Consider the following 23,130-nt stretch of genomic DNA (forward strand, 5'->3'; position numbering starts at 1 on the left):
TGTTTCAGTGATGGCCACTACATAGTTTTTGTGTTGTATGATGTCTTTTAGCTCCTCCTGTGCATTCATTGGTATAGATGCACTTCAGCTGGGTTATTGATACCATCCTCTTTTTGCAGTGAGAAGCTCTAATTCCTGCATGACCATTCTCAGGTGTTTCCATGATTTCTAACACATCTGTAACATATTTATAACCCTTGTGTCTCTTCTACCGCATGACTCTCCATCCCCTACTTCCACTGAGAAAGAGCAAAGGACCTCACTAGCACTTTATCCCTCAAATGCTGGCATGCTGCCCTTGGGTTTGTCTCTTCTGTGCCTGGTTTTCTCCCCTTCCCCTTTCAAATCTAGTGTAAAGCTCTTTCAATGAGCCCTGCTAAATCCTGTGCAAGGATCCTTTTCCACCTTTGAGGACAGGTGTGTCCCATTTGTCACCAGCAGACCAGGTGTCATGTAAACTGACCCATAATTAAAAAACCCAAAATTCTGCTGCTGACACCAGTCCCGCAGCCAGGTATCGATCTGCTGGGTCTTCTCGTATTTTCCCTCATCGTTCTCTGCAACTAGGGGGACAGAGGAGAACACTTCTTGTGCTCCTGATCCCTTAACTCATCATCCCAAGGCCCTGAAGTCCCTTTTGACTGCCCTCAGATTTCCCATTGCAACCTCATCACTGCCTACCTGAAAAATCAGTAACGGATAATAATCTGAGGGCCATAGTAGGGCAGGAAGTTTTCTCTTCATGTCTTTAACCTTGGTCCCAGGGAGGCAGCAGACTTCCCTAAGAAGTGTCTTCAGTCTGCATATTCAGCTTTCTGCTGCAACTTATGCCACTTATTGGCCTTACTTTTAACACCTTTCTGAAATTTCCTTCAGGAGGAAGATACTTTCAAATAGCTGTTTCTAGTGCTGCCTAGGAGAGGGAAAACTTTGCTTTTGTTTTTTCACTTATTCAGTTCTAAGTACATTCAGTGGAATGCACTGAAATCCTTCTGACTTCTGCGGGTGTACTCAAAGACAAAAAGAACCGCCTTATCTGTTGCTGCAGCAATATTTTTCAGCATGAGAAATATGGAATGAATACAGATCAGAACAGTCTTGTCAAATTTACTTAAAAATTTAGGACAAGGGAGAATCAAATCTGTCTAGTATTTGAACTGTATCTATGAAAAGTGGTAAATGTTCCATTGTTGCAACTTCAGAAGTATTTACTTAAGAGAGAATTCAAGAATAAGATGTCAGTAAGATCTCTATCATGGTTTCTCTTACCTTTCTCCGTATGGCTTCTCATTATTCCCTGTATGGGCCACCAATTAAATCTGTCAAGGTTTAAAGCAAGGTGATAATAAACCGTGGCAGATGCTCCCTGTTACCCACTTACCCTCTCCCTACCCTTTCCTTAGACTGGAAAAATGATAAAGAAGATAAGGAGGAAGGAAGAGGGACTTAGACTTCAAGTTGGAAGGGTTTTAAAGATTTTACTAATGCTACTAATAAATAGAGAAAATATACAAAACCAATCTTGAATGCCAAATGTGGAATTTGCGTCACTCCAGTGGCAGCAGAGCTAGGAGATGGCGTGGCTCCAGCAGCTGCAGAGCAGGCACCCGGAAGTCATGGGCAGGACTTCACAGCAAACCGGAACCTGGTTGCAGGGATGCAGGGCCTGAGGCCTATAGATCACAGGCAGACAGACAGGGTCCTCTTTAAATGCCGGCCATGGTCGAAGAGAGGTAGAGCCTCGTGATCACCTTCTTATATAGGGGGTATGACAATTATGGGATGGAATACTCAGTCAGTTTTAGTCACCTGTTCTATCCGCTCCTCCTCAAACACGCCCCTCTTGCAGCAGAATTTTATCAATTATTAGTTGTTATAGCAATACATCTGAGCACGAGCTTCTTAAGCATTCTGTTGGTCCTCTTATCAGCACAGTGTCTGAAAAACATGCAGGCAAAAATTCAGAAAAGTGCCGAAAAGTGCAGTTACTTAGAAGAACTTAGCTGAAAGGAAAAAAAAACACTAAAAAAGAACTGGTCTTGTTTTTAACAAAACCAGGACAATCTCTTTGAAAAGATTTGAGCTGCCTCTAATAGTTGTAGAAATAAAAATGTAGCCTGTATTTCCAGTCAGTGCCTTAAAATAAATTAGTAGCTAACAATTTCTACTATGCATTACACTGAGGCAATCTTGTAAATTGTCTAAAGACAGTAATTAGGAGAAGTGTATGTGGAGGGAGTATCACAAGAATAGGAATCTCTGGTGGATGGCAAGTGATAGATCTTCATAGGGTGTAGACAGATCTTCAGTACTAGTGACTGAGTGTGGTGGCTAATTTGAGGAGGGGAAATAGAGTGGTGAAAAGATTTTGAGAATTGGGATGAGTCAAAACAGGGCTTCCCAACATTGTGGATTTTATTGGCAGAATAGAGTGGTTGCTGATGGTCAAGAAAGGGTAAGATAAACTGATTTTATACCCTGCTCTACATACATAAGACTTCTCACAGAATGTACTAGGGAGAGAGAATTGGTAGTCTGTGCAAAGAAGTCATCAGAAAAGGCACACCTTTCATTTGAACTGAAACTTTGCTAGAGGTGTCCATTCTTTTTTTTCATCTACAGGTCAGTACATCGTTTAATGATTCTTAATATTTATTAAAATATCTGATAGAAATTTAAGCTTCATAATATTTGGTGGTATATCTTGAATGAAGCACATGGGGACTTATATTCCAATTAGTTTTTGATTGTTGTTAGAAGTATTGACCTATGATAACCTAAACCAGAATGGATAATAATAATCTCAGTCACTGCTTTCTGAAGATCAGTATTCCCCAGTGGATGAATGGGATCAGATAAATAGGCTTTTCTTTTTTCTTTTTTTTTTTTTTTTCCACACCAATATTCCTTTTTAAACCAAAAATTATAGCTCAGAATTATAGTTGGGACAGGTTGAAAAGTTTCTCTGTTTTTCAAAGCTTTTTCTAGGCTAACAGTTATGGGGAGCTGGTTTAATTTGAGGAACAAAAAATTTTGTGTGATTAGTTGGAGAATGTTTTTAATAAAAAATGTTGTCTTTTTAAAAATGTCTCTAGATATACTCAAAGCCTGAAGTGGGTGCATGTAGAAGTAAAAATTCATACGTTAAAAAAAAAAAAAAACAACACCAACAAAAAAGCAGAGGAGATAAGGCAGGAATTATAGAAAAATGCTCTAAGACAATTAGTGTTTTTTAGATAGTAATGAGTGTGGGAGGATGGAAAGAGTTTACCTAAAATTTTAAAAAAACAACAACAAAAAAAGTTGAAAATGAACTGTCAGAATAAAAGTTAAGGATGATGTGTATGGTTTGATTTTTTTAATATTTATATATTTTGATTACTTAAAGATGTGTAGCTGAAATGGCTAATGCCTATACACTGGTCATTAAGTCTTCATCACTGGACCTTATTAAGAATTTTTTTGGTCTTTCCTTTTTCTGTAGTCAACTTGCTTTCATTGACTATTTTCTAATAGTTGATATTCTGAACCTGTGGGTACTACTTTTATTTATTCTTTTTTGGTGGTGTTTTTTTTCCATCTTCTCTGAAATGATCCCTTCTCTACCTGCAGTGGACAGCTAAAATTCCTAGGAAATACACTGCAACTATCTGGATTACCTCTTGTTCTAGGAATGATGTGCTTCCTACCAATCTCACTTAGACCTTTTGTGAACACAGATATATCTACACATACATATTAAAATTATGTAGGTTATATTTAGTGCGTTTTTATATAAACATGGAACAACATAACTGTTCAGTTTTTCTGAATTATTCTAGGATCAAGACAACCTTTAATCCAACAGTCTCAGCCTCCACCTTATTCATCACCTAGAGATGTTCCCCCCGACATATTGTTAGATTCTCCAGAAAGAAAGCAAAAGAAACAAAAGAAAATGAAATTAGGCAAGGATGAAAAAGACCAGACTGAAAAAGCTGCGATGTATGATATCATTAGTTCTCCTTCCAAGGACTCCACTAAGCTTACATTAAGACTCTCTCGTATAAGATCTTCGGATATGGACCAGCAGGATGATATGCTTTCTGGTTTGGAGAACAGCAGTGTGTCAGAGGGTGATATTTCTTTTAATGTGCAGTACCCAGGACAGACTTCTAAAACACCCGTTACTCCACAGGATGTTAACCACCCACTAAACGCTGCTCAGTGTTTGCCGCAGCATGAACAGACAGCTTTCCTTCTGGCACAACAAGTGCCTGTTTTACAACAGAACACTTCAGTTGCTGCAAAACCACCTCAAACTCCTGTGGTACAGACACAGCAACAGGTTTCGCAACAAGGAACTATAACATCATATGATGAAGTAGAATTGGATGCACTGGCTGAAATTGAGCGGATAGAACGTGAATCAGCTATTGAAAGGGAGCGATTTTCAAAAGAAGTGCAAGATAAAGGTAAAAGGATTGTGTGCGTGTGTATGCTATATATATTATATAAATATGCATGCAAACCCTATATATATATATATTTTTTTAATATATATATAAACCTTCCTGTCATTGTCACATAGTTCAATTCCGTTTACTTAGTGTAGGTGGTTTTACAACATTCATCTCCATTCCCCTCCAACAATGAGCTGTAATCTCTCATATATGTGTATATTTAATATCTGCTATTCTTTATTTGGGATCTTAATGGATGGAAAATGAAGTTCTTATGTTTCAAAATTCTTTTTAAGATACTCTTATTTTGAATCATGAGACTGAATGAAGTACAATTGACATTGTTTATAGTTTATAAAATCCCAGCAGTACCATAAGTAAAAATTTGTAATAAGTTTTGGTAGTTGAAGTCTTAATTAACTATATATTGCCTAATTCAAGAAAATACAGAAAAACTTTTTAATGCCATTTTTATTCATATCCCAATTTGAACCTAATGTGAAGATGTTAGACTAAAATCACATCTGTTCTTTTAAAGGGACTCTAATGATTGGCTAATATATGCTACTATATTTTCTCAAATGTTTGTTCAGTTGGATATTCATTATTATGTAGGCCTTGCAAGTTTTAGAGAACTACCACATATGGTCTCTAGCACAGAACCAGATGAGCCTCTGAAATGTGTGCTCTTCACTTGAGTAGCTGTGCTGATTGTCTTAACTGATTTCATTAAATCTATCCTCTCTGATTTTTTCTTTTTTTTTCTATTTTCTTTTTTCTTTTTTTCCTGTTGTTAACTGGTTTGAAGGTCATAGACTTCAGAAATATCAAAAGTGGATGCAAAACCCACATGCAAATCGAAGATGTGGTTTATAAAATAGATAGTCATAGGTTAACATAAGTATTTTTCAGAAGCTTCCTCTGCACTGTGTTTAACTTCTGAGTAAAAAAATAATCTTCTATAGTATGATTCTAACTTATTAGATATTCCCATGAAAAATCTTGCAAAGTGGAAAACAGTGCAGATTCTCATTTTGGAAGTTCATAGGTGAAGATGGTCAATTTTGGATATACTTGCATGGAGGCAACTGAATTTACACTTGGTTTGGGTCTTTAACCAGCAGAGAGAGTACAAGTTTTCTCCTCATTCAGATTTTTTTTCTGTTTTTAAAGATGCCTAGAGAGAGAAAGTTTGTTGTGTTTGTGTGTGTGTGTAAATGTTCTTATTGCAATTACTAAAAGGATTAACTTTTTAGATATTTCTTTTTTGGTAACTAAATCAAGTCTTCTTAGAAAACATTGTGAATATACAGAGAAAATGGGTGCTCACCTCAAAAGAGATCTCTACTGTCTTTCATTTTTATTTAATTAAATGGCAGAATTTGTTACTTTGCTGACATCTCTTCTACTAGCTTTTAATTTATTCATGGAGAGCTCGTGGTTTTTCTCCTATTATTTAAAAAGCTACTCTTATATCCCCACACTTTGAGTAGATTCTCCAGCACATTTTAGCCGAGAAGCATCTCAAAAAAAGCAGCCTTCAAACACTTAGAGCAAGACTAAAACACACTTTCTCTTTTGTTCTGGCTTTCAGGAGATGTTGAACATTAGTTGTATAGTTTGATTACCATAATTATATAGCCATGGACAGACTCCCATTTATTTGTTTTTGGGAAAGGAATGATTTATAAAAATCATTCCTTTCCCCAAAACAAATATGATCACTCCCTTTCACCACTGCTCAATAACCATCTTACCAAATAAGGATTACAACCTTATGCTTCCCTTCTACCTGCATCCTCTGCCAGGTCTCAGTTCTTCCTGAGTTCCTGCAATTGCTATGGATCAGGTACAAGAGTTGCTGCCTTATATTAGGACAAACAATCACCATTTATTCACTGGTGGTAAGTTGCCCCTATACCAGACAGCAGCTCTTTTCACTTTAGCTGCTGAGGTTTCAGCCATGAATGAACAATACTGAGTAGAAGGATTTTTAGCAGTCTTGGGACAGATTTCCTGAAAAGCTGTTGCCTTGGAGAAATATGATTCTTATTTTTTGGTAATGCTTCTTCAATTGCTTGTACATTTGTACTATGTCTACAAGTTGATACACTCTGGGATCGTTCCAGTTATAGCCATTTGGTTTGGTGTGACTGCAGGAGGAAGCTTCCTCTATTGTTCCTATGGAGTATATCTGTTAGAAATATAACTCCTAAATATGTCATTCATTTTTATAAAGTTGCTTACTGTATTCATGCAAAAGCCTGGCATTTGTGCATTTTAGTACACATACTGCAACTTCAAATCACATTATTTCAAGAAAATAGTGTGATTTTAGCATGTACTCAGTCTAATTAGAACAGGAACGTATACTGGTAGCTGATGCTGTACATAGCAAGCATCCCTCTAGAGATCCTAGCACATGCTAAAATCTACATGAAAGCATCTTTGCTGCTTTTGTAATCGAGGCATAGGAATACATATTACAGTCACACTATGCTTTCTGTGTAGGCAAATGTTGTCTTCCATAAATTACTTTGAGTTGAATTGTACTTGCAAGTTTTGATAGAAGATCTCTTCTGTCCTTTTTTAAGACATGAAATCTTTACAGTACTATGCTTCATCAGAGGTTTTCAGATGCTTCTTTTTTAACAGTAAGGCTTTGGATATGACATGTATGACATGTTCTTTCTGAGGTTGGGAACCAGTAGTGTGGTGGAACTGTTTATTCCAGAGGAGAGGCAGATATGTTTTTTTGGGAGGTTCTTGCTAAAAATTATACAATTACTACAGTTGGCTAAGGCAATGCTAAGGTCTTTTTTTTTTTTGGTGTTTTTTGTTTTGTTTTGTTTTGTTTTGTTGGTTTTTTTAATGCTGAGGTCCTTTTATTGTGTTTGGTACAGGTGGGAAATGGAAATTGTAGTTCTTTGGAAATTGTAGTATTTTCTGTATTAAATTCCTAATTCTAACAAAACTTTTAAAATATTTAGCTTCCACCAAACAAAATCTCTCGAAGTAGGAGGCAGTCTCCATTCCAGAGGTAGAACTAACACAGGGTTTTGTGGAAGTGCCACTTTCTTTGAAAAGCAGCATATCTTTCTGGAACAGGATTGTCATGCTGTTGCTTTCTGAAAAAGGAATTCTTAGTGCAAATGAAAAATCTGGCAGATTTGACCTAACATCTATGAGATATGCATAAGAAGAGATTTTATAATACAGACCTTTTGTCCTCATACCTGAGTGCTTTTTAGAGCTCTGTTTTTATAATTCTATCCTTTTGGTCTATTTGGATCTTTAAGTGGATTATCTGGTCTTTTCATCACGATAGGTGCAAAATTTGAAAAAGTTGGTTTTGTCCTTCTCTTCTTTGAGGAAGTGTCCATCTCCTCTTCCAACTTTTTTCATCAAGGAAGTCTCTCTGTATTGATTAATTTTGCAAGTAATTTGTCTATATCTGTTAATGAAAGGAATAATTGGGGATTTTGGAGTTCAAGGCACTCAGCACCGAAAGTTACTTTCTGATACATCTATTATGTTTAATAGCCTCAGAACAAACATAAGTCCATGGAACATGACAGGTCTCAGGTTTTCAGTTCCCACAATGACCTCTATACTCTCATCAGATACAAGTCGTCAATACTAGATCATATCTTCTCTTTTGAAAGGATGTGTAATTTCACAGAAAATTATGTCCCAGGAATTTCTGTTCTTCTCAGAAATCTTTTTTTCCTTGGGGGAGGGGAGGTGTTGAGGGAGAAATTTTATTTTGGTAGCCTCAGTTCTTTGCATTAACTCATGCTTTACCCCTGTTCAGATACAAGTGGGTTATTTTGTTTATAGTCAAGTAGTTCAAAGCTAGTCAGTCACTTTCAGTCCAAACCTTTCTCAGAACATTACATTAAGTACTTCTTGTTCATCAAGATTTAGACCTACTACTGATTAATTTTCAGGTTCCAGGTTTCTACTTCAAGAACTTTCATGCTTTTCTAAAATCCCTAAACACTGTGAACCAAAAATATTTAAGATATTAATGTTAAAATGAGCTCTGAGTATTCTAGAAACTGGAAAAGATAACCTTGAAAATTACTTGAAGACACAGAAAGCAGCCCATCTTTTTTCAGTGACTCTTTTAAAAAGATTCAGATTTTTATTAAGATTTGCTAAATTTTAATTTGAGCTCTTACATACATAGTATTGTGTGTTCACTGTTAGATTTTAGGCTACTTCAAAGACACTTAGTATAATATAATGCAGCTGTCTTAAAAGATTAAGAAGTTCTACTTTTACTCGTAAAAGGCACTTTTCTCTGGAGTTTGTGAGAAGAGTCATGAAATCATTAATCAGTAACTGTTTCATTGGGAGGCTAATATTTTTTTTCTTTTTAACTTAGAAGCATTAGAAGCATTTTTAAATGAGACAAACCTACTCATTTTTTCCCCTGTATATTTTACCTCTGAGAATCCATTTTACCCACTTTTGAATCTTACTGTAGATTCTTTGAATTAGGAAGAAGTGAAGCAGTAATAACTTGATTTCCAATAATTGGATCAGTTAGGGGGCATTAGGATGCCTGCTGTGGGCCCTTCTTTTTTTAGTTCATTCCAAACCCATAGCAGCAGACACACACACCCCAAGAGTGTAAATCTGCCGGAGCAAAACTCAAAACTACAGTTATAGGTAAGTAAACTTTTTCTCTTACCTTTGAAGTTCTTATCCAGCTCCTCTCTCTTTCTCCCCATTACCCATCTCCCCCCAAAAGTTCCCCAAAGAGGAGACTAACAGAAGAACACTGTTAAGAACTAATAGCTTGTTTTCATCTAATTTTATATAACCAATGAATGAAATGAAAATGTGTAATTATAACCAGTATATTACCATTCATTTCTGAAAATACGTTATAGGGGTTTTATTTGTATAGTAATCTTGCAGAAGATTAAAGTCACTAATACCAGAAGATGAAATGAGACAATTTAAAATATAAATTATTCTGTTTTTATGTAGTAGGACAGTGTGAGAATCAGGTATCATGTATTTTGTGTATATAAACTTGCATTAGGTCTGTATTTTGTAGTGGATGAAACTGGCAACTCTTGTAGCTTTCCCAAGAAAAAGCAGGTTTGTAAGAAGAGGAGACCGAGGGGTGACCTCATTAATGGTTATCAGTATATAAAGGGTGAGTGTCAGGAGGATGGAGCCAGGCTCTTCTCGGTGACAGCCAATGGGGCAATGGGTACAAACTGGAACACAGGAGGTTCCACTTAAATATGAGAAGAAACTTCTTCCCAGCGAGGGTGACAGAGCCCGGAACAGGCTGCCCAGGGGGGTTGTGGAGTCTCCTTCTCTGCAGACATTCAAACCCGCCTGGAAACCTTCCTGTGTAACCTCATCTGGGTGTTCCTGCTCTGGCGGGGGTATTGCACTGGATGAGCTTTCCAGGTCCCTTCCAACCCCTGACATTCTGGGATTCTGTGTAATATCCAGTTTGTAATGTTTTGTGTTCAGACATTTTAAGAAAAGTAAAGGGAAGAAATTCCTCTTCTCTCTAGAAAAATTGCAATGAAGTATTGCAATGTTTCCATCTATCTAGGAAAAATTAATATATTTTATATTTTTTTAAATAATGAAATACTGATTGAGTGAAAAATATGTTTTAAAAAAGAGGCATATATTTTAGTGGTATTTACTTTCTTTTGGTGCTCTTGTGTAATATGAAAGTAAATCCCCACATTTATCCCAGGTTGTGCTTTACATAAGGTAGTGCAGAAACCTGTTCTTGTAAGCAGGTGTAGAAAATAACTGAAACACAGTAGTTTGGTAAGAAGTGTATTTTATTTTTATCTGTAGTGCAAACTAAGATTAGAAAATTAAATATAATTTTCATGTAGCATATGCCCTTGATTCTACCTTTTAAATGGATGGGAGGACTTATTACTTACACAGTAATGACTTTATTTTGTTCTGGGACAGTCACTTCTCTCTAATGGATTTATATCTTGATAAAGAAACGGCATGTATAATTAATAAAGGTTATTAACAGTTTAAGCCCAGCATTTCTAGAGTTCATAGTCACTAAGTTCACTCCAACCTCAACCTAAGACGTCAGACTTTTATTCATTGTTATCCCATATAAATGTTACTGGATCTAGTTAACTGAAGATATTTTTGAATGCAAGGTATGATATTAAAATGAAATTAACATCTGGGAGATCAAAAGTGTTCACCAATAAATTTCAAATTAATTTACTTATTTCTAAAGTTTGTTCCTCCTACAAATGAATTTGAAACTAAGTGGATATGTTAATCTGTAAGTGATACATAAAATAAGTAGTTTTCATTGTCTGTTGTTAGCGTGTTGCATTTTTCTTGTGAATTAAGTGCTGCACTGTGTAGTTCAAAAGTAATTGCACTTCAGGTTTTGCTCAGATTTTTTGACAATGGAGTTTACAAAACTATAATTCTTCACAAAACAATCACATAGATAAAACTCAGTATTTCTTTTGGAAAAATCTATCTCATAAATAAATTGAAATCATATTGTTTGTAAAAGTAATATTAAATTCAGTGAAGTTAAATTACAGTTTCTAGTCTCTAAACGAGTGGAGATGCTTGATTATAATTTGCTGTAGTTCAATTCTTGTTATTTTCTAATGTAATATTTCTTTTGTATTACTATAGTTGACAGGGAATAATAAGTTACCAAACATCCTTAAGTACAAAAATTTGTAAGATCATGTTTCATTCTCAGTTATGCTGATTACATTATTGTCAAATTTAAGAGACTCCTGTAGTCTTTTTGGTGTTGTTTTTTGTTTCTTTGTTTGGTTTTTTTGTTTTGTTTTGTTTTGTTGTTTTTTTGTTTTTTGTTTGTTTTTTTTTTACTGAATGAGTTTGGACTATCCTCCTGATGGACTTTCTTTTTTGCATAATGACCAGAAGTTTGATGAAGTCTCTTGACAGATTTTTAAAAATTAGCAGTCATTTCTGTTCAGATTCTCAGAAGTCCCTTCCTCTGAACTGCAGCAGCTGGAAGCCCTCTGGTCTCTACTTTGAAATTATGTTCTGTTCTATAAAACTTCCTGTACCAGTTTCATGACTGTACTTTCTTATTTTCTTCTGTAAGGCAGCAAGTAGTGAGATTAAAATTTTTTACTTGTATTTGCTAAGTCTCTCCTTCAAGGGGAGGAGCTAGTCCTGTAGGAATCTTTTCTACTGACAGGAAGGGGTCTCTTTGGTTGTTTAATTCTTTGCTTACTTTAATATGGGTTTGGTTTACTTTAATATGGCTTACTTTAATATGGGTTTTTACAGAGTGCACTGTCAGCAAGTTTGCTGATGACACCAAGCTGGGAGGAGTGGCTGACACTGGAAGCTGTGCTGCCATCCAGAGACCTGGACAGGCTGGAGAGCCGGGCAGGGAAAAATTTAATGAAATATAACAAGGGCAAGTGTAGAGTCTTGCATCTGGGCAGGAACAACCCCAGGTCCCAGTATAAGTTGGGGAATGACCTATTAGAGAGCAGTGTAGGGGAAAGGGACCTGGGGGTCTTGGTGGACAGCAGGATGACCATGAGCCAGCACTGGGCCCTTGTGGCCAGGAAGGCCAATGGCATCCTGGGGTGTATTAGAAGGGGTGTGGTTAGTAGGTCAGAGAGGTTCTCCTTCCCCTCTACTCTGCCCTGGTGAGACCGCATCTAGAATATTGTGTCCAGTTCTAGGCCCCTCAGTTCAAGAAGGACAAGGAACTGCTGGAGATAGTCCAGTGCAGAGCCACGAAGATGATTAAGGGAGTGGATCATCTCCCTTATGAGGAAAGGCTGAGGGATCTGGGCCTCTTTAGCTTGGAGAAGAGGAGACTGAGGGGTGACCTCATTAATGGTTATAAATATATAAAGGGTGAGTGTCAGGAGGATGAAGCCAGGCTCTTCTCGGTGACGGCCAATGATAGGACAAGGGGCAATAGGTATAAACTGGAACACAAGAGGTTCCACTTAAATATGGGAAGAAACTTCTCAGTGAGGGTGACAGAACACTGGAACAGGCTTCCCAGGGGGGTTGTGGAGTCTCCTTCGCTGGAGACATTCAAAACCTGCCTGGACACCTTCCTGTGTAGCCTCATCTAGGTGTTCCTGCTCCAGTGGGGGGATTGGACTAGGTGATCTTTCGAGGTCCCTTCCAGTCCCTTACACTCTGTGATTCTGTGATTGAGGGGAGCTCAGGTGAGAGCAAACTCTCATGTCTGATAACACTAAACAATCATGAAAGAGTGGAAAGATAAGAATGGATATTTGCTCTCACTCCATTGACAGATCATCCATCAGTACCATTAAAGTAATTTAAAATTTCCTTGTATCCAGATTATATTGATTGGTTTAGATTCTTGTGGTCTCCACAACACTGTTGGTTTAGGGGGATAGGGCACTTGGACAGCTTTGAAGAGATCTATGAAAACTAACTAGGAAAAGAAAGCAGTTGTCAGTAAACACAGATTTGTTATTTAGGCATATGGTTATGTGTTATTTGTTGAAAATTCCTAGTCTTGACTGTTAGCTTAAATAAGATAAGGATGTAATTTCAAAAATGAAAGGTTTAACAATAAGTAATAACTGCTTAGGACTGTTATATTTGGTATAAATGTATTCATTGCTTATTTAAATAATGCAAATAAGTGGTATTTCAAATGAGCAGAGGCATATTCCAATAATATCTGAAGAGTGTTACAACTTTAACATATTAAACTCTTAATTGTCATGCTTTAAAAAAAGAAAGTTTGTCCTGGAGTCATCAAAATGGTTCATCCAGAATTCAGCATGAGAGGATCAATCTTCTTTGTGGTTCTGAAGAGGAATACATTCACATTTAACCATCTTGGATATGAAGTCTCCAACTGAATCCCTTACAAGGTGTAAATGGGGAAGTGGTAATTTATCTGTTGTGTCTTCAAGATCATTCAAGATGATTTAGAAATCTCTGGACTTTAAAGTCTACCAAACAGTATTAATAGAGCAGAGTATTATCATTCTGCTAAAACAAAGCTCAACAACCATGCATGTGGTTCTTATTTAGACTTGTTACCTTTTCACAGGTATTTACAAAAGGCCCATTTCAGTTTGCAGGACAAGTAGTTCTATAAGTTTTTAGGCTATCATCCTATTATACTCATTTGTTGAGAGAGTTTAATCTGGGACTTAAGACAATCATCGGGTTTACAAGAAAGCAGTAACATCGGAGACTTCAGCACTAGTGGTGTTCTGGCTGCTGCTTTGGAAAGATTTCAGATTAAATGGAAGAATGGAGATATTTAATACAGCTCCCCTCATCCAACTGCTCTCCCTAATACTTGCTCAGCCTCCAAGTATATCTGTTCTCAGGATGGATATTCTTCACATCACGATTGACTTTCACTTTCAGCAGAAATGTATTCAAAGGTATCTGTGGTTATTCCAGTGCAATGTGTTTTCGCACAAAGGTTCTACAGCAATTAATTAATTTCTGAATCTGAAAGTGCTCATTGTTTTGACACACAGATATTTCCAAAGATGAAGGCTACAACCTATCTCCAGGAATACTGTTCGTAACAGGACAGGTGAGACATAACTCCTTGGAAATCCAGCTAAAGTTTTTTTTCCATTTCAAACTTGTGGTTCCTGTAATATTTTGTTTCTTGCACCACAGTGACCCATTTAATTTGACAGAACATCTCTGCTATTTTTTTAGAATAAGGTAGTTTATGATCTTACTTTGAGTACCAAGGTACTGCCTTTTGGTGTGCACATTGCAATTTAAAGAGAACATCCATGCAGATTTGCCAAGCAAAAAGAATGCATACATAGGAGAATAACTGGGATCAGACTGTACTCTGAACTGTCAAAAATTTGTTCAAGGAACTGGACAAAATGTAGATACATTTTGGATGTATCTACATTCTTGGGGGGGGGGAGTGAATAATGTTTCTAAAAAGAAAATAATCTGAAAACATCAAACTTGGATACCTGATCTCTAATATAGTCAGAAAACTCTTCTGTGCTTTACTACATATTCCTTTTATTATGAAAACTTCTACAAAGGGTGAAGCCAAAAGATCCTGATCACACTTTATTGGTCTCAAGAGCTTGTGAGCCTACTTGTTCAGAACTGTGTCAAGCTTTGAACCTAGGTCTGCAGGATTTGAAAGAAAAATATTAGTCTGATATTTTGGCAAAGTCCTAGATCCTGATAATAAAAAGAAATTCTGCTATCTGTGGAATGAAGTGGATGAATCTTGGATACTGATGCCTTGAAGGATATGAAGTATATTTGAATGGATATTGTAAAAGTTCCTAAGTTCATCAGTTCGTTATGACCCTAAAGCATTTGGGGACTCATGCCTTAACAAGGCAGATTTATGCAAACTTGCATATGTATGATTGTAAAAGAGAAGACCTGAAGACATCTGTTTTCAGAGGTTAATTACTCTCTCCTCACTTCTCTGATACTCTGTAGATTATTCTCATATAAGTTCAAAGTGAGTTCAAGATTTGATAAAGCCCTCAAAGCCCAATGGCATTTTCACCTTTCATATTTCTGCAGCTATGATGGCAACCTGAAAAGTTTTTGTGCTCATTCAGTGGAGTCTTTCCATTATGCTCGATGAAGATAGTGGTACTATGTACTCATCCTACATTTAATGCCCTAGTTCAACCTGATATTTTCATATACTTGGGCCAGCTTTTTTGTCCTAGATCCAAAAATTTCATAGAGGCAAACCAGTAATGATCAAGTCTAGTTCTGAGGATCGACATCAAGATGCACTGGAAATATGAAGAAATCTGTGAGTAATCTGTAACTCCGTCTGCAATCACCTTGCCATTTAGGAAAATGAAACTTTGAAGGCATCTCTTTCTTCTCAGATAAGATGTGAACAGGTTGTGCTTATAAGTTAATAAAACATCAGTACTCATTTGTCAAGAGAAATGAAGGTGCATCAAAAGAGCTCTGTATTTAGAGGGAAAATACAAAGTTGTGATGTGATCATCTATTTACATGTTCTCAACTTAAAATTTGACCTTTTGAATGATGATGAAGAGCAGCATTTTGAGCCTGGTCAGTTAAGGAAGTTCAAGAGAGGAAAATTCGTCCTACCTGAATTGTTTTGGTTCTTTAATCTTGGAGCTCTCAGCATGAGGGCTCTGAAAGGTGAGTTTTGGTTGATCCAGCTACAGCAGTTTAAGACATCACAGCTCCTGGCCATTTGCCTTGCTCCTATAGTAGGGATAGCAGAGGGAAACATTTGATTGACTCTTAGATGACTTGTTCAGTCTGATAGGTTAATGCAAACCATCTTCAATAGAGTCTTAGGCTGTTGCACTGGTCAATGAAATGCACTTGTGGAAATGTGAATGTGTGTTCCCTTCTCTTTCAAGTGATAACCTCAGTTAAACAAATGGGACAGGTAACTGGTAACAAATGTTTCAAAGGCTACTGTTAGATCCACAATCTGAGCTTTACAGGACTTTTTCTGTATGGCTGACATTTCTGGACTAGAATAAAAAAGCTGACTATTTCCTAATAACACAAGTTTTTCAATTTGTGTTTCAAATTTAATTGAGAAATAAGGTAGTGATGTGTGTTTGTATGCATGTATATTAATGTTTATGTTAAAAAAATAATCAAATTTGAAATCTCTTAGTCTGGAAGCTTCTACTTCATGGCCATTCCTAAGACTTGCCATGAAACTCAGGGAGGTCAAAGCCCTCTTAGTCACAAGGAGAAAAAGAATTTTTGTCACTGCATGAAGGTTTCAAACATAGAATCATTTCAGTCAGAAGAGACTCTCAGGATCATCGAGTTGAACCATAACTGAACTCTAGCACTAAACCATGTCCCACATCTAAATGCCTTTTAAACACCTCCAGGGATGGTGACTCCACCACTTCCCTGGGCAGCCTTTTCCAATGCCCGACACTTGCTACTTGGGAGAAGAAACCAACACCCTCCATGCTACAACCTCCTTTCAGGTCGTTGTAGACAGCAATAAGGTCTCCCCTCAGCCTTTTGTTATCCAGGCTAAACAGCTGCTTCTCATCAGACTTGTGCTCCAGGCCCCTCACCAGCTTCATGACCTCCTCTGCACTCTCTAGTATTTCAATGTCCTTCTTATGATGAGGCACTGAAAACTGAACACAGTATTCAAGGTGAGGCCTCACCAGTGCTGAGTACAGTGGCACAATCACTTCTCTAGTCCTGCTGGCCACACTATTCCTGATACAAGCCAGGATGCTGTTGGCCTTTTTGGCCACCTGGGCACACTGCTGGCTCATGTTCAGCTGGCTGTTGATCAACACTCCCAGATCACTCTCTGCCATGCAACTTTCCAGCCACTCTTCCTTGAGCCTGTATCATGTCCTGGGGTTGTGACCCAAGTGCAGGACCCGACACTTGGCCTTGTTAAACCTCATACAATTGGCCTCAGCCCAATGATCCAGCCAGTCCAGATCTATCCGTATGGCCTTCATAACCTCCAGCAGGTCAACATGTCTACCATAAAGTTGGCAAGCATTCCTACAGGTTTTGTTGAACTTTTTAAAGTTCCTTATTTGCAGTTGACCAGTTTCTGCATGGAGTTTATTGTATCTCTGTATACTGTCTTCCAGCCATTAAATGTTGTACATAATTTTGTACTTTTAGGATGTTAGAGATATACAGACAGATTTTAGAATTAAAATTATGGAAAAAAAAAACCAAACAAACATAAACCTTTTCACATCACCATGTTACTGCTTGTTACTGTGTTCTAATGTTAATTTTGGAGATGATCCTTCAAAGTTTTAATTCTTCTGAATAAGAATCTTCTACAAGTATAGAAGAAATTAGAAGTCATACATTATAATACTGATTTACAACTTGATCGGTTGGGGTTTTTTTCCTTGGAGTTTAGTTCTCTCTTCCTTGATTGCATCCTTCTTCTTACCCTTCCTCTGCTCCCTAAAAGAGAGCTGGCTCTTTGCATCTGGTGATAAGGCACCACAAATCTAGGCACAAAATAAGTTATTTTTCTCATATTGCATTTGTGGTCTAGATGTTTTGACAGTAGATCTAGAACAGAATTTCCAACCTGTGTTTGGTCATTACTTAGACATAAAATCATATTCCCTGATTACGGAGTAAATCATTGCTTTTTTGACATATTACAAAATTGTAGTTGAGAAATGAGAATGTAAGCCTTAGTGCAGGTAGGGCTTTTGAGTTTTATGGCATAAAATAATTTTAGTTTAGAGTACCATGTTGATAATATAAATAGGTTGTATTTTAAATGAGTAGAACATACTGGTTTTGATATTTCCATGTGCTTCTCATTTTTATGAATTCTACCAAATTACAGGGTGTGTGGTTGGCTCACTTTTTATCTTTTTGTATTCTACTCTTTAAGATCTTTTAGTGTGAACTGAAAAGATTATTGCAGAGTCAAGCTCTTGACACTACGTAAAATTATCACTGAACTTTATTTTTTCATCTATGAAAAGCATTAGGGTTGCAAAGAGAAAATATTCAAGCTTTTCAGTGTGTAGTGACCTCTCATCTAATACATATGTGTTATGATATAAACTCCTTCTCTTGATATACTCCTTGTTTCAAAGAGAAGCATGGAGTGTTTTAGTTACTTTAATAATTTTTGTTCGTCATTCATGTGTTCCGTGGCTACAGTATGTATGAAGTCCAGCTGATGCACCAAACCAAGTAAGGTGAACCTCTGTCTTAATCATTGCAGATCCTTGCTTGGTTCATGTATAAATGAAGCATCCTGAATCTGCAGAAGATAATATTTTATAGTAGTATTCCTCAAAACTTGCTTCAAGTGTAAATTGATTTTTTTTTTTTTGGTTGTTACATATTGCAGCTGCTTTATTAGATGGTTCTCTTGGGAATTTTACAGAGACTTTGATTTCATATGTTTTGAGGGTGTGTTTTTAATGATTAATTGGCACATGTGGTAGACTGACAACAAATGATAATCTGAATACATTTAAAAGTATTAGAGAAGCTCTATTCTTCCTTTTAAATTCAATGGGGTTTTGTGCACATACATGCTGAGGAGGCTTAATTGGTGGGGATGGAGGGGAATGGACATTTTTGCTTGGATATTCACCTGTTTCTATATATAGTATTTGTGACTTTTTCTTTTAATTTGCAGATAAACCTCTGAAGAAACGAAAACAAGAAAACAAACCACAGGAGGCTGGAGGTGCTACTGGAGGAAATAGAGCAGCTTCTCAGGAGACAGGTTCTGCAGGAAATGGGGCAAGGCCAGCGTTGATGGTTAGTATAGATCTGCAGCAAGCAGGAAGAGCAGACTCTCAGGCAACAGTAACTCAGGATTTGGAAACCATCAAAAAACCTGAAGAAATTAAGCAGTATAATGATGGGTTTGTGTGTGTTCCCCAAGAAGACACTGTTGGAGTTCTTAAATTTAAACCTGAAAACCATCCCGAGATTTTTAAGAAAGCGTCAGACTTTGAGGGTCAAAAGACAGATATTCAGCAAAATGAAAACAAACAAATGGAATTTCAGCAAAATGTGAGCAAGCGGTTGGAAAGTAAACACAATGAGAACAAACAGGTAGAAACTAAACATGAAAGTAGACAAATGGAAGTGAAACACAATGAGAACAGACAGACAGAATCAAAACAAAATGAGAGCAGGCAAATGGAGATGAAACAAAATGAGGGAAAACAAAATAATGGCAAGCAGGAAATAAGGCAGAGGCCCGAAACACCGAAACAGAAGAGTGAAGGCAGGCCCGAAACGCCGAAACATAGACATGATAACAGGAGGGACTTGAGTATACCATTGTCAGATAAGAAAATTGAAATATCTAGGCATAAACTAGATGCGAAATTTGATCCTTCAAGGATAAAATCTGAAAGTAGATCTGATCCAACAAAACAAAGGCCTGGTGGGCGTTCCGTTTCTGATATACCGAGGCGTGATCATGATAGCCTTAAACAAAGATCTGAAGACAAGGAGGAGTCAGAGAGATACAGAGGAGATCCATCCAAGATTCGAAGGCCTGAATATTTGAGATCCTCAAACAAAAATGAACATGATTCTAAGCATGGTAATAAATCTGATGGTTCAAAAATTGAGAAATTTGAAAGGAAACATAGACATGAGTCTATGGAATCAAAGGAAAGGTTTTCTTCTGGGGATCAGAAATCAAGACCTGACAGCCCACGCATTAAACAGGAAGGTAAAGGAGATTCTAGTAAATCAAGACCTGATAAACCTGGTTTTAAATCACCCAACAGCAAGGATGAACGAAGGACAGATGGTAATAAAAGTAAAGTATATAGTAATAAAGCACATGCTGATAATAAAGCAGAGTTTCCCAGTTATTTGTTGGGGGCAAGATCTGGCGCACTGAAACATTTTGTCATTCCAAAAATCAAGCGTGATAAAGATGGCAATGTCACTCAGGAGTCAAGAAAAACTGAATTTAAAGGTGAACAGAAGGACAAAGTAGAGAAGATTGGGCTAGTTGATGATTTAAATAAAGGAGCTAAGCCTGTAGTTGTCCTTCAAAAGCTTTCATTGGATGATGTGCAGAAATTTATTAAGGATAGAGAAGATAAAACAAGGGGCTCTTGTTTTAAACCTAACAAGAACAAGTCATCCAAATCTAATAAAGGTAAGATTTTTTAAATGTTAATTGCATTATATCTTGTACACTTCTGTTCTTTTAAATTTGTTACTCTTGTGGTTAAAAATTAAATGCAAACATTTAATAGTTTATATGCTTGGTTATATGGTGATTTTGGGGAACAAAGTGAAACTTGTCTATGGGATTGTTGTTATTGGAAATCTTGCTACAGTGTAACTGAAATTATTTGTTTGCTTCAATGGAAGTTCGTAATGTGGGAACACTTAAATAGTCTTAAACTGTACTTCAGCTACATTAGTAATGTATTCAGTTAAACATAACTGCTGTATGAATGATTTAAACTGGTTTAAGTGTGTCTGTATAAGGGACTGGTAGTATTGTAACTAAATCAGTGTAGATGGAGTGGTGGGAAATACTATGTATAGAAGCCATAAGATTATTTTATATTTTTAATTGGAAATGAGATGTTTTTTTTCCGAGGGATGTTTTGACATGATGAAATAAGAAGGCAGTTACAAAGTTCCATCTGCCTCTTTTACACTATAAATACAAGTCTGTTGGGAAGCCTCCACACTTTAGTCTGTATGACAATAAGCTTTCAAAAAGGTTCTGTCTTTAGGAGAATTCAGATATTGTTGTCTCTATGGTCCAATGTATGCAGAAAGAGGAAAGGAACTGGTAAACAATGGACTGGCATTTTCAGCTTAATAATATGAATAGGAAATTATTCAAAATAGTTTGTAGGTTTGATATTTGATTGACTGTTCTCTTCAGATTTAACTTTTTTTAATAAGATTGCTTTTCTTCTTGGTGGTGTAATTTTGGCTTCTTTGGTTTCAGACTGAAGTAGATAATTTCACATTGTGAAATCAATGTTGCTAACTGGTCAGGGTTCCTTTCTTTTTTAATGTTTAGCTTTTAAAACATTTACATTTCTTACATAATTATGTTTATAGATCTGTCCTGTCTCAAAAACAGACAAATAAATTGACAGGGGAGAGGATTTCAGCTGTGTGCAGAATTATTTATGAATGCAGTTCCAGGTATAATATTGCTCATGAATGTGAGATTGCAAATGTTTTCTTACAAAGTTGATCTGATAAGAAATGATATAGAAATCATCTTTGTGAATGTATAACTGTTTATGTGCACATGTACAGAGTTGATGTTTGTATAATGAATTTATTATGCTATGTCTTTTCTCTATCTACTAACCTGATTGTATTGACTCTTAAAGTCTTGATAATTCAGGATGAGTATTACTTTTTTGTAAAATATTAACCTCCTTGTTAAATATTTTCTCTTTATCCTGGAAATATGAACATTCCCCCCCTCCCTTTTTGAGGTTCAGAACAGGCAAAATTTCCATTTCTAACAATAATAGGTATCTAGAGTTGGTCATAAAATTATGACATCTTTGCTGTCAGCTTAGTCTAAAGATTTCAGATGAAAATGTTATGTTTTTCATAGAGAATACTGAAAACTTTCTGATGGAATTCAGCTGTAGTCTCAAAAGGATAGATTTTGAATTCAAACAATTCTACATGTAATTTTTAGAGCACTCAGAGCCATATACAGTGCATGTATGCTTTCTAAAATGTTTCTGAAGTGTAGACTTTTTGTAGTCTGTGTTGTATGTGGCTATTTAAATAGTATATTTTAGTAATATGTAAATATGACACTTATCCAATTGACATGACTAGTAGCTGTGTCACACACGAGCAATGCATTGATTTTAAAGTCAGGTTTATAACTTTTCTGCAGTGTTTTTGTGTATTTTGTGTTTTCTGAAGTCGTATGTTTCTTACATATTCTGAAATAACTTGGGACATATTTTCCAGGGGAAAAAAAGATGTTTGAATTGGATATCAGTCTCTTTGCTATTATATCTAGAATAAGATTCTTAAAGTGATGCTAGAAATAAGTTTTGTGGAAAGAATAATGTTGTAACTATGTTTCTAAGTTTTGAGTGTTCATCCAGGCAGATTTTGGAGAAAGTGTCTTTGAACTTCAGATTTTTCATGTGTATTCTTAGTTTTATATTTTTTGTCCAACTTTCTGGTAACCTACTTCCTAGGATATATTATGCTAAATAATAAGGTGAAATCCAGTGTTTTAAAAGGTTCATAATTCATAAAGATATCTCTTCATAAGTCAAAATCTATTTGTCAGCAACTGACTGATTTAGAAAATATTCTCTCCAACTGAGAGAAATAGCATTCACTGTTTTACTCCGTGCCATTTCCAGTTATAAAAATGTTAATACACTAGGAGATATAATTTTTGTAAACATTCTTTATTTAGTTCATCCTATATTTCTTAATACATTGTAGCAAATCTTTTCTAGTGTTGCCTTTTTACATCATTATTCCACTTCTTCTCACATCCCTCTTATTTCATGTAGCTTAGTATATTTTGCTTTGTCTTTTCTCCTTTTACCTCCTTTCTCATCCATTCCTCCCCCAAGAAAATGTCTTCTCCTGGCTTTGTCATGTACAACATCATTGCTGTGATTTCTCTGAAATACAGTTTAAAACAGGATTAGTTCAGCTTGTTCAAAACACCATTTAGATAGGCATTCTGCCTTAAGGGACATTCATTGTAAAACTCAGTAAAATTCACTTGTTTTGAGCTAAAATTAATACTGTGTATACTGAAAGTATATGCAACTGTTTACATTGTTTCAGTAAACTTTAAATTTGGAAATTTTATAGACAGGCTTGACATTTTATTAATTTTGACTGTGATAGTTGTAGTACACAATTGTTAAGACTGAACCATCCCAACAGTTCCTTTTGGCATTTACAAGGAAGAAATAACATTTTTCTCTCTCTTTTCTTTGAGCATTTTTCTGAAAGATGCACTCTAGCTCAGAGGAAAGTTATGGAAGTTTTTTTTTATAGTAAAAAGTTAATAGTTAAATATAAATATATTATAAATTATATAATATAAATATATTAAATAGTTAAAAGGTCTTATGGTGAAATTTTGTGGCCTGTTTTGTCCAAGTCAGAATGAATTGTAACACTTTCTTTTTCTTCTGATTTTAACATC

At 36.1% G+C, this 23,130-nt stretch overlaps 1 protein-coding gene across 7 annotated transcripts in view; it reads left to right on the forward strand.

Moving 5' to 3' along the window:
- LOC135577155 (nipped-B-like protein) overlaps nt 1–23,130 on the forward strand; it is a 187,763-nt gene that overhangs the window by 95,914 nt on the left and 68,719 nt on the right. For 4 of the 7 annotated variants that reach the window (XM_065044955.1, XM_065044954.1, XM_065044956.1 and 1 more), the window contains 2 exons: nt 3,822–4,454; nt 18,610–20,103. In XM_065044955.1, the coding sequence (XP_064901027.1) occupies nt 3,822–4,454; nt 18,610–20,103 (2,127 nt within the window). The remainder of the gene's footprint in view (nt 1–3,821; nt 4,455–18,609; nt 20,104–23,130) is intronic. The other 3 variants (XM_065044958.1, XM_065044959.1, XM_065044960.1) reach the window with 2 other exon arrangements.

This window comes from Columba livia, chromosome W, assembly GCF_036013475.1.
Source record: "Columba livia isolate bColLiv1 breed racing homer chromosome W, bColLiv1.pat.W.v2, whole genome shotgun sequence".
Taxonomy (NCBI): Eukaryota; Metazoa; Chordata; class Aves; order Columbiformes; family Columbidae; genus Columba; species Columba livia.